This window comes from Cottoperca gobio, unplaced genomic scaffold, assembly GCF_900634415.1.
Source record: "Cottoperca gobio unplaced genomic scaffold, fCotGob3.1 fCotGob3_339arrow_ctg1, whole genome shotgun sequence".
NCBI lineage: Eukaryota > Metazoa > Chordata > Actinopteri > Perciformes > Bovichtidae > Cottoperca > Cottoperca gobio.
In genome coordinates, this window is record NW_021166942.1 from 5,001 (window position 1) to 19,656 (window position 14,656).

Consider the following 14,656-nt stretch of genomic DNA (forward strand, 5'->3'; position numbering starts at 1 on the left):
CAGTTTCATAGCTCTTTTGGACCTGATATCTTTGGGGACAGAGTGTGTTTAGTGTTCGTACAGTTTAATACATAAGAGTCTGAAATTATTTAATAAAAATAGTTGAATTCTCCCTCAGTCTGTCTTTGACTCTTGCACTAACAGACAGGTCCTGGTGCTTTTTTCGTTTTGACCCGTGACTCCTGTGTATCGTTACACTTCTATTCTGCACTTTGTAATTTGTGTTGGAAAAAGTTGTTATTACCTAAACAAATGTATCTACCTCTTTGTCCAATCAGAGCCACGATTACCAGGCAGAGGGGCGGAACCACAAGAACAATGTGGTTAACCTGCCAATGGAAGATGACAGAAATAATAGACAGCCAATAGGATCGCAGGGGGCGGGGTCCGACATGATTTACACCATTGAAGACGTCCCACCCTGGTATCTGTGCATTCTACTGGGATTACAGGTAACACTGGGATTATACTGGGATTTTAGGATGCACTGGTATTATACTGGGATTACAGGTAACACTTGGATTACTGGGATTACAAGATTTCAGTGGTATTATACTGAAACTACACTGAGATTACAGGTAACACTGGGATTATACTGGTATTGCAGGTAGAAGTGGGATTATACTGGAACTAAACAGTTATTACAGGTAGCAGTGGAATTATACTTGGAATATACTGGGTTTAGACTGGATTAAACTGGGTTTAGATTGGGATTAAACTGGGATTATACTGTGTTTAGACTTGGATTAAACTGTGTTTATACTTGGATAAAACTGGTATTATACTGATTTTAGACTTGGGTTATACTGGAATTAAACTGGGTTTATACTTGGATTAAACAGGGTATAAACTGGGTTTAGACATGGACTAGGTTGATTCACTTACCAAAGGTTTAGGATAGGTGTAATTGTAAAACTTCAGTTCTTAGTTCCTTAGTTAAATGTGCCCTCTTCTAGTCTATATGAGCAGTAGAAAGATTTCTGACTGGTATTCATGAGATAACTGGCCATGTTTTAATATCTGACATCATGACAGGCCAGTGAGACCTGTGTGTATCCAATCAGGTGGAGGGTTGATGTCACCTGTTCTTCTCTGTCTTTAGCACTACCTGACGTGTTTTAGCGGCACTGTGGCGGTGCCTTTTCTTCTGGCCGAGGCCATGTGCATCGGTCGAGACCAAAACACCATCAGTCAGCTGGTCGGCACCATCTTCACCACCGTCGGAATCACAACCCTGATCCAGACCACCGTAGGAGTCCGGTAGGCGCTAACGATATCTCATGTGCCGCTGTTTTACAACTCGTTTTGGCTGATTGCCGATATACGACCATGTTTTCCACCCAAGTGCAGTGAACAACATGTCTCTGCTGTAGAGCAATTCATTTGATTATGCTTCAATTGAAATACAAATAAAATACAATTATTTTCAAAATGTACACATTAACTGGGAAAAATAAGAAAACTACTTAAATTTGAAGGATTTATTTCTATCTCACATATGAGCCTGTCAAAATGTATATTTCTGGACGATATTCACTTTTAAAGCGTTAATCTGACGGTACTGATGTGTACTGTGTGTGTGTGGGTGTGTGTGTGTGTGTGTGTGTTTGTGTGTGTGTGTGTGTGTAGGCTTCCTCTGTTTCAGGCCAGTGCGTTTGCGTTCCTGATTCCTGCACAAGCAATCCTTGGTCTGGACCGCTGGAAGTGTCCCAGTGAAGGTGAGATGATGATAATACTTCTGCTAATGTTAATGATATTATCAAAAACAAAAATAATAATAAGTATTATTATTATTGTAATAATACAATTAATAATGTTAATAGCATTTAGCATTTTAGGGATTTTTTGTTTTTTACCTCTGCAGAGGAGATTTATGGGAACTGGAGTCTTCCACTCAACACGTCACACATCTGGCAACCGCGCATCAGAGAGGTATGGATTATTATTATTATTATTATTACGACCTAAAAAGAGTTAAATGTAGTTTAGTTTAGTTTCTTTATTTTCATTGAAATATTATTCACTTTTTTAATTTCCATATGAGGACTGATGATTTCTAAACCCAGTGTTATGAGTCCTCAAAACCTGACATGAGTCAGCATTATGTGTCGTAAAAACCCTGACATGAGTCAGCGTTATGAGTCGTAAACCCTGACATGAGTCAGTATTATGAGTCCTACACTCGGACATGAGACAGCATCATGAGTCTTTAAACCCTGACATGAGTCAGCATTATGAGTCTTAAACCCTGACATGAGTCAGTATTATGAGTTCTAAACCCTGATATGAGTCACCATTATGAGTCGTAAAAACCCTGACATGAGTCAGCGTTATGAGTCGTAAACCCTGACATGAGTCAGCATTATGAGTCCTACACTCGGACATGAGACAGCATCATGAGTCTTTAAACCCTGACATGAGTCAGCATTATGAGTCTTAAATTCTGACATGAGTCAGTATTATGAGTTCTAAACCCTGATATGAGTCAGCATTATGAGTCGTAAAAACCCTGACATGAGTCAGCATTGTGAGTCGTAAACCCTGACATGAGTCAGTATTATGAGTCTTTAAACCCTGACATGAGTCAGCATTATGAGTCGTAAAAACCCTGACATGAGTCAGCGTTATGAGTCGTAAACCCTGACATGAGTCAGTATTATGAGTCCTAAACCCTGACATGAGTCAGCATTATGAGTCCTACACTCGGACATGAGACAGCATCATGAGTCTTTAAACCCTGACATGAGTCAGCATTATGAGTCTTAAATTCTGACATGAGTCAGTATTATGAGTTCTAAACCCTGATATGAGTCAGCATTATGAGTCGTAAAAACCCTGACATGAGTCAGCATTGTGAGTCGTAAACCCTGACATGAGTCAGTATTATGAGTCTTTAAACCCTGACATGAGTCAGCATTATGAGTCGTAAAAACCCTGACATGAGTCAGCGTTATGAGTCGTAAACCCTGACATGAGTCAGCGTTATGAGTTGTAAAACCCTGACATGAGTCCTTCAGTCCTTGTTTCCTTGTTTTGTTTGTTTGTTTTTTGCTTGTCTCAGATCCAGGGGGCTATCATTGTGTCTAGTTCTATGGAGCTTGTGATTGGTCTGTGCGGGTTGCCAGGTTTGCTGCTGGAATACATCGGCCCGCTCACCATCACTCCAACTGTCTCACTGATCGGCCTGTCTGTCTTCACCACAGCTGGAGAAAGAGCCGGGTCCCACTGGGGCCTTTCAGCGCTGTGAGACACTTTCTGCCTGTCTGTCTCTCTAACTGTCTCCCTCTCTAACTGTCTCCCTCTCTAACTCTCTCTCTCTCTAACTCTCTCTCTCTCTAACTGTCTCTCTCTTTAACTGTCTCCCTCTCTAACTCTCTGTTTCTCTAACTGTCTCCCTCTCTAACTGTCTGTTTCTCTGCAGGTGTATTTTTCTTATTGTGCTGTTTTCTCAGTACCTGAGAACGACATCACTTCCTGTCCCTGTTTACAGCAGAAAGAAAGGCCTAACCTCCACCAGAGTCCAAATCTTCAAAATGTTTCCTGTAAGTAAACAAATAAACAAACAAAAACAAATCAGATCATTACTACAGTCTTTCTGAGTCTGTTATTTGTTATTTACTTTATGAAGTGTCTTTAATATCATCTGTATGTGTATCTTTGTAGACGAAATATATTTCTACGTGTATCTATGAAGACTAAATATAAGAAATCAAACATTAGCGTATCAAATGTAGACAACGTAAAAAAAATCCGTACAGGGGTATCTTTGGTTTCTAACCCTCTACTGTCTCTCAGATTATCCTCGCCATCATGACCGTCTGGCTCGTCTGCTACATCCTCACTTTGACCGACCTGCTGCCGAGCAACCCCGAGCGCTACGGACACAAGGCCCGGACCGACGCCCGCGGAGACATCATGGCTTCATCCCCCTGGTTCAGAGTCCCCTACCCCTGTAAGACCTCTGAAATCCACAGGCTGCACACCTGAAATCATCCAATCACAGACCTCACACCTGTCACCTGTCTGTCTCTGATAGGCCAGTGGGGGTTACCGGTGGTAACTGTTGCCGGGGTGTTGGGGATGCTTAGTGCCACCATGGCGGGCATCGTGGAGTCGATTGGTGATTATTACGCCTGTGCTCGCCTGTCTGGAGCCGCACCCCCTCCGGTCCACGCCATTAACAGGTGACACAGGAATAACTATTATCTTACCTGGCAGACTCTGCCCCAACAGGTGTTTGATGTTTTTTTGTTTGTTTATAAGGGGAATCTTCACTGAAGGTGTCTGCTGCATCATCGCTGGTCTGTTAGGGACAGGAAACGGCTCCACCTCCTCCAGTCCAAATATAGGTGTGCTGGGCATCACCAAGGTAATTGATGCCACGCCCACCTGCAGGGGGTTTGTTTGGTCCTCTAAACTCTGCTTTCATTGTTTTCAACAACCGAACACCAAAACAGATTTTGGAGCGTTTTTTCTGCAGCCCCAGGACGTGAGAGCTAAAAGGACGGCTCATTAACAGCTAATGATGATATTTTATCAAAGAAAGAAATAATTATTATAATAATACTACTGTCATTGGTTAAAATGACAAACGTCACATCAGCGGTCACTATTTAAAGCAGGGATGGGGAACTTTGAGGATAGGGAGGGCCACAAAAAATGTGTCCTCACTACCAGAGGGTCACTTTGTGACCATGCACTTCCATCAATAGGATACTATAACCCCATCATTTAAATAGCAAACTATACCTACTAATTTAATAAAAATAACTAAATATATACAAGCAATGAACGTTTAATGTACCAATTTCTATTTTTCAACATGTTTCCACAGCTCTTGCTGTATTACAACAGGACTGTGGAACTTTCTATTTTTCATATTCAAATGCATTTAGTAGTCCTAATTCTTCAACTAATTTATTTAGATTATTAATTATCTTAACACATAAACACATCATCTGCATTCCTGAGTGATATATTATTTCATATGCAAATGGAGGCTCAAAAATCATAACTCAATGAAAACATACACCAACACTGAGTTTAACAACTAATATTCATCTTTTTATTGTATTTCTACTCTTCCCTCATATTCCATTACATAAAACCATAAACATAAACCATAAAAAATACGTTCATGTGCGCATATAGATCCGACACAGTTTGGCATCTTCCCTGTAACTGCATATTCAGACGATTAAGGTGTGATGTAATGTCGGCAAGGAAGGCCAGGTTGAGGAGAAAATCTGTATTCCTGAGTTTTGCGCAGTACGCACTTGTATCACATTGGATGGTGTTCTCCAAGTACACTGGGATTTCAGTGCGTAGCGCAAGAAAACCTCTCCCACGGCTCATCCACCTTAAATCTGTGTGCATCTGTAAATCACAACTCTAATATTCATAATATTCACCTCTAGCGGAACTTGGTTCAAATTATTTGCTTGTTTACAACTGTAAAACCAATAATAACTAATCAATTAAAAAAATGTATCTAATTAATTACAAGCTTTGTGATTTGCTCATAAGTGTACGTGGTACTAGTGCACCCTAGGCCAACGGTCAATGATCGATTTTGTGATCGTATCATCTGATCTGAGGCCGCATGTTTTGGACACTCGGGTGAAGAGAGGGGCGGAGCTGTCAACTGATCACCATCTGGTGGTGAGTTGGATCAAGGGGTGGGGGAAGACCCTGGACAGACCTGGTAAGCCCAAATGGGTAGTGCGGGTGAACTGGGAACATCTGGAGGAAGAACCTGTCCGGGAGATCTTCAACTCACACCTCCGGCGGAGCTTTTCAGACATCCCTGTGGAGGTTGGGGACATTGAACCTGTGGGCGATGTTCAAAGCCTCTATTGCTGAAGCTGCGGTGAGGAGCTGTGGTCTCAAGGTCTTAGGTGCCTCAAGGGGCGGTATTCCTCGAACACCGTGGTGGACCCCGGTGGTCAGGGAAGCCCTTCGACTGAAGAAGGAGTCTTTCCAGGTTATGTTATCCGGGAGGACTCTGGAAACAGTTGCAGGGTACCGACGGACTCTAAGGGCTTTGCCTCTGACACGGCAGAGGCAAAGCAGTGGGTGTGGGAGAAGTTCGGAGAAGCTATGGAGAAGGACTTTCGGTCGGCACCAAGGTGCTTCTGGAAAACTGTCCGGAACCTCAGGAGGGGGAAGCGGGGAACCATCCAAGCTGTGTACGACTGAGAAGGTTATCGGGCGGTGGAAGAAGCACTTTGAGGAACTCCTGAATCCGACTAACACGCCCTCTATGATAGAGGCAGAGTTGGAAGCTGATGGGGGACCATCGTCAATTTCCCTGTTGGAAGTCACTGAGGTAGTCAAACAACTCCACAGTGGCAAAGCCGCAGGGGTTGATGAGATCCGTCCAGAAATTCTGAAGGCTTTGGGTGTTGAGGGGCTGTCTTGGTTGACACGCCTCGTCAACATTATGTGGAAGTCTGGGACAGTGCCTAGGGGGTGGCAGTCCGGGGTGCTGGTTCCCCTATTTAAAAAGGGGGACCAGAGAGTGTGTGCCAACTACAGGGGTATCACACTTCTCAGCCTCCCCGGTAAAGTCTACTCCAAGGTGCTGGAAAGGAGGGTTCGGCCGAGGTGAGTTGAGGTGGTTCGGGCATCTAGTAAGGATGCCACCTGGCCGCCTCCCTAGGGAGGGGTTCCAGGCACGTCCAGCTGGGAAGAGACCCCGGGTAAGACCCAGGACTCAGTGGAGAGATTATAGCCCCTCACTGGCCTGGGAACGCCTCGGGATCCCTCAGTTGGAGCTGGCGGATGTGGCCCGGAGAAGGGAAATTTGGGGTTCCTTACTGGAGCTGCTGCCCCCGCGACCCGACCCCGGATAAGCGGTAGACAATGGATGGATGGATTGGTGGATGGTGATTAATTAATCTAAATTAATCTAAATCAATCTAAATTAATCCAAATTAATCCAAATTAATCTAAATTAATCTCATATATCAATATTTGCTGTGAGAAGCATTTAAAAATATAAAATTTAAATTTTTTGCCACGTTATTTTTTCTGTGATTAATTAATTGAAATTAACGCGCTAATTTGACAGCCCTATATATTATACATATAATTGTTCCCTGCAGTGAGTTCATGGGTGGATGTTTGAATTGTTAACCCTGTGTGCAGGTAGGCAGCAGGCGGGTGGTGCAGTACGGAGCTGGTATCATGTTAATATTGGGATCCATCGGGAAATTCACAGCTCTGTTCGCCTCGCTGCCAGACCCGATCCTCGGAGGAATGTTCTGCACGCTGTTCGGTGAGTCACAGGTACATTTTGTTAAACTGTACAGGTGAGTTAGTGATGTAACAATAATCCAGGTGTGTTTGTGATGTAACAATAATCCAGGTGTGTTAGTGATGTAACAATAACCCAGGTGTATTTATGATGTAACAGTAATCCAGGTGTGTTTGTGATGTAAAAATAATCTAGGTGTGTTTGTGATGTAAAAAAAATCCAGGTGTGTTAGTGATGTAACAATAATCCAGGTGTGTTAGTGATGTAACAATAATCCAGGTGTGTTAGTGATGTAACAATAATCCAGGTGTGTTTGTGATGTAAAAATAATCCAGGTGTGTTTGTGATGTAACAATAATCCAGGTGTGTTAGTGATGTAACAATAATCCAGGTGTGTTTGTGATGTAACAATAATCCAGGTGTAATTGTGATGTAGCAATAATCCAGTTGAGTTAGTGATGTAACAATAACCCAGGTGTGTTTATGATGTAACAATAATCCAGGTGTGTTTGTGATGTAAAAATAATCCAGGTGTGTTAGTGATGTAACAATAATCCAGGTGTGTTAGTGATGTAATAATAATCCAAGTGTGTTTGTAATGTAACAATAATCCAGGTGTGTTAGTGATGTAATAATAATCCAAGTGTGTTTGTAATGTAACAATAATCCAGGTGTGTTAGTGATGTAATAATAATCCAAGTGTGTTAGTGATGTAACATTAATCCAGGTGTGTTTCTCAGGTATGATCACAGCAGTCGGTCTCTCTAACCTGCAGATGGTAGATTTGAATTCGTCCAGAAATCTTTTTGTTCTCGGTTTCTCAATGTTCTTTGGTCTGACTCTGCCGGCGTACCTGGACACACACCCCACCTCCATCAACACAGGTGAGTGTGTGTGCTTTTCTGTACTGAATGTAGAAGACTGTAAATATTTGTGCACCATTGACATTGTTACTGTCTGTGTGTCTGTGTGTCTGTATGGGTGTGTGATTGTGTGTCTGTGTGTGTGTTTTCAGGTGTTGCAGAGCTGGATCAGATCCTGACGGTTCTTCTATCAACGGAGATGTTTGTTGGAGGTTTTCTGGCTTTTTGTCTCGACAACACAATACCAGGTAACGTCATGTCAAGACCGTGACTTCCTGTACACAACGGGTGGTGTGCAGTCGTGTGAAAGTCATCAGCTATATATATTTATATTTATTAACACTGAAACAGTGTATTTATATTTATAAACAAAGAAACAGTGTATTTATATTTATAAATAATAACAGTGTATTTATATTTATAAATAATAAAACTGTATTTATATTCATCAATAATAAAACTGTGTATTTATATTTATAAATAATAAAACACTGTATTTATATTTATAAATAATAAAATAGTATATTTATAAATAATAAAACAGTGTATATAGTATATTTTCCTGTGTGTCTGCAGGCTCCAGACAGGAACGGGGGTTAGTGGAGTGGAGGTCGTCCTCGTCCTCGTCCTCCTACGATCTTCCTCTGGGGATGGACGCCATCAGACGCACTCGCTGCCTCAGGTGGTTTCCCATCAGCCCCTCCTTCACAGGTTTCTGGGCATCTGCCACCCCCCCGCCACTCGAGGGGGAGGAAAGAGGAACGGAGGGAGCTGCTGACGTCCACCTGCCCTGTACTGAGCAGGAATCGAACCTGTGACGTGATTGACGTGCTTTAGGCTCTCTTGAAATTAAATCTGCATTTGTATCAGAGACGTGAAAATGTTCAGAGATAATAAAAATGTGTGTTTTTAACTCCTTTATATACTGTAGTTTCATTGACAGCGATGCATTATATTGTATTGGATCAGATAAGCAGCTGTTTGCTGCTCTGTGACGATGCAGCTGATCCAAGAGGCTTTTTAAAGACTTTATTTAGCTTCAGAAGGAGGAGAAAATTCTTAACACAAAAACAAACAATCATCCTTCAGTTTATCACAAACATTCAACATCACCACATCTGGAGATACATGGTTTTCACTGCACAGGCCATTATATTACATTACATTATATATATACACAGTTTTTGGGTTTTCTCAGACGGGTAGCTGGCGTCTCCCTTAGAGATAGGGTGAGAAGCTCAGCCATCCGTGAGAGACTCGGAGTAGAGCCGCTGCTCCTTTACGTTGAAAGGAGCCAGTTAAGGTGGTTTGGGAATCTAGTAAGGAGCCACCTGGGCGCCTCCCTAGGGAGGTGTTCCAGGCACGTCCAGCTGGGAGGAGACCCCGGGGAAGACCCAGGACTCGGTGGAGAGATTATATCTCCTCACTGGGAACGCCTCAGGATCCCCCAGTCGGAGCTGTAGGATGTGGCCCGGAGAAGGGAAGATTGGGGTTCCTTACTGGAGCTGCTGCCCCCGCGACCCGACCACCGATAAGCGGTAGACGATGGATGGATGGATATATACACAGTATATATATATATATATATATATATATATATATATATACTGAAATCTGTAACTAAAGCCGTCAGTTATTCTCTAGTTAAGTTCAGTACTTGAGTAAATGTACTGAGTTACTTTCAAGCCGGTCATTAACCATTAAACTGTAAATTAAACAGGACTGAAGTTTTTATTTATCTTTATTTATAACATAATAAAATTAATAGTATTTTATTATTACAAGTGAAAGAGCTTACATTGTAAAAATGTGCAAAAATATATTTTATGAACATTTAACATGTTCAAAGAAAATGATGTTTTAAATTCTTCACAACAAGTAAGGCTGAAAACATTTAGTTATAAAGAAACAACAACAATAATCATGTATTTGTACGTCATGTTGGAAGTGAAGTGAGAATAAAGGGATCTTAAATCAGTAAATATTAGTCATGAGTGTTAAATAATGACCATCATGAATCTAAATCTAGTGTATAATATTACCTTTTTATTTGTGTTGTTTGTTCTCAAAAAAGCTACTTAAGTTTAAACTTAAACAAAAAACTAATTTTGTATTAATATTTTATATAACTTCCTTTTGAACTTTTTCTTTCCTTTATTGCTGTGATTATATCATGTTGTTTTGCTCTTTATATGCTCTTTATTAATAATATATTATAAAATATCATCTGAAATCTGAACACAGGAAGTTCAACCTGAACAAAGATCTCTGCTGTGGTATCTACATGTTAGCTGCTACCTTAGCTTCTTTCTAAAGTATCTACATGTGAGCTGCTACTTTACTTTATCTTCTAAGTTATCTACATGTGAGCTGCTACTTTAGCTTCTTTCTAAAGTATGGATCCCTGCGCTTCGGACAGGGTCTCGCGGTGTGTCCCTCCTCCCTGCAACCAAAACAGCCAGACGTAGAGCTTAGGGGGAAACGACAATTTCGTTTCTACACCTGTGGGAGGCAGCAATGCACTAAACTGGGCCTAGTCTGCCCGAGAAAGAAGAAGCAGCAGAAGGAAAAAAAGAACAAGAACATTATTTTAGGCGGACTGACGGGCAGTTTGATCTGCTGCTGCAGGATTATCTTCACATCCTGCTGATTTATACTCTGCGGGTCTGTTGGAGCACATCATGCCCGGATTTGAGCTCAGAGGTTCAGAGGTAAACTCAGTTTTCAGTTAAATATTGTATTTAAAACCAGGTCTCAGAATAAACCAGTCCGACCCGGGTCTCAGTCCGACCCGGGTGAGAGTATCTGTACTCAAACTGACCCGGTTCATTTAAAACCCAGTCCATTGTATCTCTGCTAGCCTGCATGCTAACTATCTAGCATCCCCGCGACAGCTGCTTTACGGCAAACAACTGATCGTGAGAGCGGAAGAGAACAAACTGCGCATCAGAGAACCAGCGCCGATTACACAGATACACGATAAACATCAGAGCAATCATTAATATCAGATAAATGATATCAAAAACAGATGAGCCGCGCATGCGCAGAGTTGAAGATTATCTTCAGCCGGGTCGAGTGCTGCTTCAGGTGAACAGCTAACATGCTAACAGGTCCTGGTGTATAATAAATACAAATATCTGTTAATACCAAACTGACTAACAAAGTACACTCTCCTGCTTAACTAAATACAAATCTCTGTCAAAGTATTACAGTTTTCTTTACTTCAGACTTTGTCATGTTCCTTCCACCAGTAATGTAATAAAAGGTCATGAGAAGCCGAGATTTATCCCTGTGGGGGTGACATTCAGTTAAAGTATTAAGGTAAACTTTTTTGTGCATTTTATATTAGATTTGAACCCCTTTGAATGTATAAATGTTAAAGATCATTCAATACACTGATAACAATATCCTACTTTATCTCCTTTAAAAGATTATGCAAAACCTTTCATCATTTCATTTTATAGATCAACCCATTTACAAAGATCTTAGTCTGTAATACGGACGTGGAGACAATTCAGACCTCACACCGTTTATTGGATAATTATCACATCTCCAGCTTCTAGTACGGCTGTAAAGAAATCAGTACTGTGTGTATTTCAGGAGGAGGCGATGGTACCGGCTCAGAGGGTCCTTGTTACCGGGGCGACCGGTCTCCTGGGGCGGGCTGTTTGCAGAGAGTTTCAGAACGGCGGCTGGTTGGTCATCGGTACGGGATTCAAGAGAGCGAGGCCCCGCCTCCTCCGCTGTGACCTCACAGACGAGGATGCCGTCAGAGGACTGCTGCAGGAGTACAAGGTAACTGTACACTGTACTACACGCCGTAATATATTTTTATTTTATTTTACTGCCATATATATATATATATATATATATATATATATATATATATATATATATATATATATATATATATATAGATACACACATATATATATAGATACACACATATATATATATATAGATACACACACATATATATAGATACACACACACATATATATATATATATATATATATATGTGTGTGTGTATCTATATATATGTGTGTGTATCTATATATATATATGTGTGTATCTATATATATATGTGTGTGTATATATATATATATATATATATATATATATATATATATATATATGTATGTGTGTATATATGTGTGTATATATATATATATATATATATATATATATATATATATATATATATATATATATATATATATAAATTCAACCCTCTCAGCCTGACGTGGTGGTGCACTGTGCAGCAGAGAGACGTCCAGACGTCGTTGACAGACACACTGAAGCTGCCGTCAACCTCAACGTGCACGCCACGGGCACGCTCGCCAGGGAGGCAGGTGGGAGAAGTGTTTTTATTTTCAGTTTTTATTATTGTTCATCATAATAAATTGTGTTAATGAAGCTACCTCTACAGCAGCACCAACTACGTGTTTATCTTTATAATCTGTATTATGTCTTTATTTATTTATCTTTAATATTCTGTGTATTGAGTATCTATTATTTATTTCTGCCCAGCTGTCTGCGGGGCGTTCTTCGTGTACATCAGCACCGACTACGTGTTCGATGGGAGGAATCCTCCGTACGGAGAAGACGACAGCCCGAGTCCTCTGAACGTTTACGGACGCAGCAAACTGGAAGGGGAGAGAGAAACACTCAGACACTGTCCAGGTATCTGTCTGTCTGTCTCTGACCTGTCTCTTTCTCTTTCTCTGTATCTCTCACCTGTCTCTCGTCTGTCTCTCAGGTGCCGTGGTGCTGCGGGTGCCCGTCCTGTACGGAGAGGTGGAGTGGGTGACGGAGAGCGCGGTAACGTCTCTGTGGCTGAAGGTCCAGCAGCCGGCGGAGGACAGTACTCTGGATCACTGCCTGCAGAGGTTCCCCACAGACGCCCGGGATGTAGCTGCTGTCTGCAGGAAGCTGTCGGAGAGAGGGAGACAGGTAGGTGTCTGTCTGTTAGAGAGGGAGACAGGTAGGTGTCTGTCTGTTAGAGAGGGAGACAGGTAGGTATCTGACTGTTAGAGGGAGACAGGTAGGTGTCTGTCTGTTAGAGAGGGAGACATGTAGGTATCTGACTGTTAGAGAGGGAGACAGGTAGGTGTCTGACTATTAGAGAGGGAGACAGGTAGGTGTCTGTCTGTTAGAGAGGGAGACATGTAGGTATCTGACTGTTAGAGAGGGAGACAGGTAGGTGTCTGACTGTTAGAGAGGGAGACAGGTTACCTGTCTCACTGCCTGTCTGTCTCTCTTCCAGGATCCATCTATCAGAGGAATCTTTCACTTCTCGGCTAAAGAGCAGATGACCAAATATGAGATGGCCGTCGCCATCGCTCAGGCCTTCAACCTGCCGTCCAACCACCTCATACCTGTAAATATATATATATATATATATATATATATATATATATATATATATATATATATATATATATATATATATATATATACTAATATACCTGTTTCTGTCACATGGATGTTGTATTTTTATTAGGGCTGTCAAGCGATTAAACTAATTAATCTAATTAATTAAAAGCTTTGTGATCAATTAATCTAAATTAATAACATATATCAATATTTGCTGTGGGAAGCATTTCAAAATATTCAAATGTATTTAGAATATGAATCAATGAGCAGCATTATAAACTGTCAACATGTCTTTTATTTCAATACTCTATGTATGTATGTGTATATGTGTGTGTGTATATATATATATATATATATATATATATATATATATATATATATATATATATATATATATATATATATATATATATATATATATATATATATATATATATACATATATACATATATATATATATATATACATATACATATATACTGTGAATATCATTAATTTTAAAGTATTTGTATTAATAAGACACCTGTCTTTCTCTCCACCTGTCTGCAGCTGACCGAGCAGCTGACTCAGCAGTCGACTCTTCGTCCAATCAACAGTCAGCTGAACTGTTGTCGTCTGGAGCTCCTAAACCTAAGCGTGGAGCCGCGACCTTTCACCTCCGCCATCACCGACTGTCTGTGGCCCTTCACCCCGGACAAATGCTGGAGACAGACAGTCTTCCACTGAGAGACAGACAGAGCGACGGGTAGAGACAGCCAGCTAGAGACCGACGGGTGTTATGACTTTATATCTGTACACATGGTTTTAGTTTTTGTCTTTTTATTTAAAATGGTATGTATTTTGTTTGTCAATGTGCATGATGTCGTCTTTCAACATGACCAATGACTTATTTTGAAAAAGACAGTTCACTGTACGATGTGAGAGGACAGACCTTTAGTGTAACGTCTGAAAGTTTAACAAGTGATTCCGAGTTTGAGTTTTCACTGCAGGTTACATAGTATTCCATGAAAAATGCTGTTAAACAAAAAGTCATTAAATAAAATACCTTGGAGGTAATGTCTGTTTTTATCTGACTATTGCTGTATGACACATGATGACAGACAAAGGACTTCTTCTGCATAGTAAATACTTTTACTTTTTGTGCACTGGTATTAGTA

General features: G+C 40.8%; 2 protein-coding genes across 5 annotated transcripts in view; both read left to right on the forward strand.

The window, feature by feature from the left end:
- The window catches only part of slc23a1 (solute carrier family 23 member 1), a 9,831-nt gene extending 877 nt beyond the window's left edge, over positions 1-8,954 (forward strand). Inside the window, exons 2-14 of the mRNA XM_029427616.1 lie at positions 279-452; positions 1,103-1,260; positions 1,630-1,718; positions 1,865-1,932; positions 3,062-3,243; positions 3,422-3,542; positions 3,796-3,952; positions 4,037-4,184; positions 4,264-4,369; positions 7,150-7,279; positions 7,999-8,142; positions 8,274-8,369; positions 8,698-8,954. Coding sequence (XP_029283476.1) covers positions 279-452; positions 1,103-1,260; positions 1,630-1,718; positions 1,865-1,932; positions 3,062-3,243; positions 3,422-3,542; positions 3,796-3,952; positions 4,037-4,184; positions 4,264-4,369; positions 7,150-7,279; positions 7,999-8,142; positions 8,274-8,369; positions 8,698-8,939 — 1,815 coding nt within the window. The 3' untranslated portion in view covers positions 8,940-8,954. The remainder of the gene's footprint in view (positions 1-278; positions 453-1,102; positions 1,261-1,629; positions 1,719-1,864; positions 1,933-3,061; positions 3,244-3,421; positions 3,543-3,795; positions 3,953-4,036; positions 4,185-4,263; positions 4,370-7,149; positions 7,280-7,998; positions 8,143-8,273; positions 8,370-8,697) is intronic.
- A 1,548-nt stretch (positions 8,955-10,502) lies between these two features.
- On the forward strand, positions 10,503-14,563 carry mat2b (methionine adenosyltransferase 2 non-catalytic beta subunit methionine). 4 transcript variants are annotated; one of them, XM_029427611.1, is made up of 7 exons: positions 10,503-10,832; positions 11,722-11,916; positions 12,360-12,474; positions 12,653-12,805; positions 12,882-13,075; positions 13,389-13,502; positions 14,049-14,563. In XM_029427611.1, exons 1-7 carry the CDS (start codon positions 10,803-10,805, stop codon positions 14,223-14,225), a joined length of 978 nt encoding a protein of 325 aa, XP_029283471.1. In that variant the 5' UTR covers positions 10,503-10,802; the 3' UTR covers positions 14,226-14,563. The 4 variants fall into 4 exon arrangements, with proteins under 4 accessions (XP_029283471.1, XP_029283472.1, XP_029283473.1 ...); XM_029427612.1 differs by lacking the exons at positions 10,503-10,832; positions 14,049-14,563 and adding exons at positions 11,021-11,208; positions 13,560-13,643 and having other exon boundaries at positions 13,389-13,526; XM_029427610.1 differs by lacking the exon at positions 10,503-10,832 and adding an exon at positions 11,034-11,208.
- Positions 14,564-14,656: the final 93 nt, after the last annotated feature.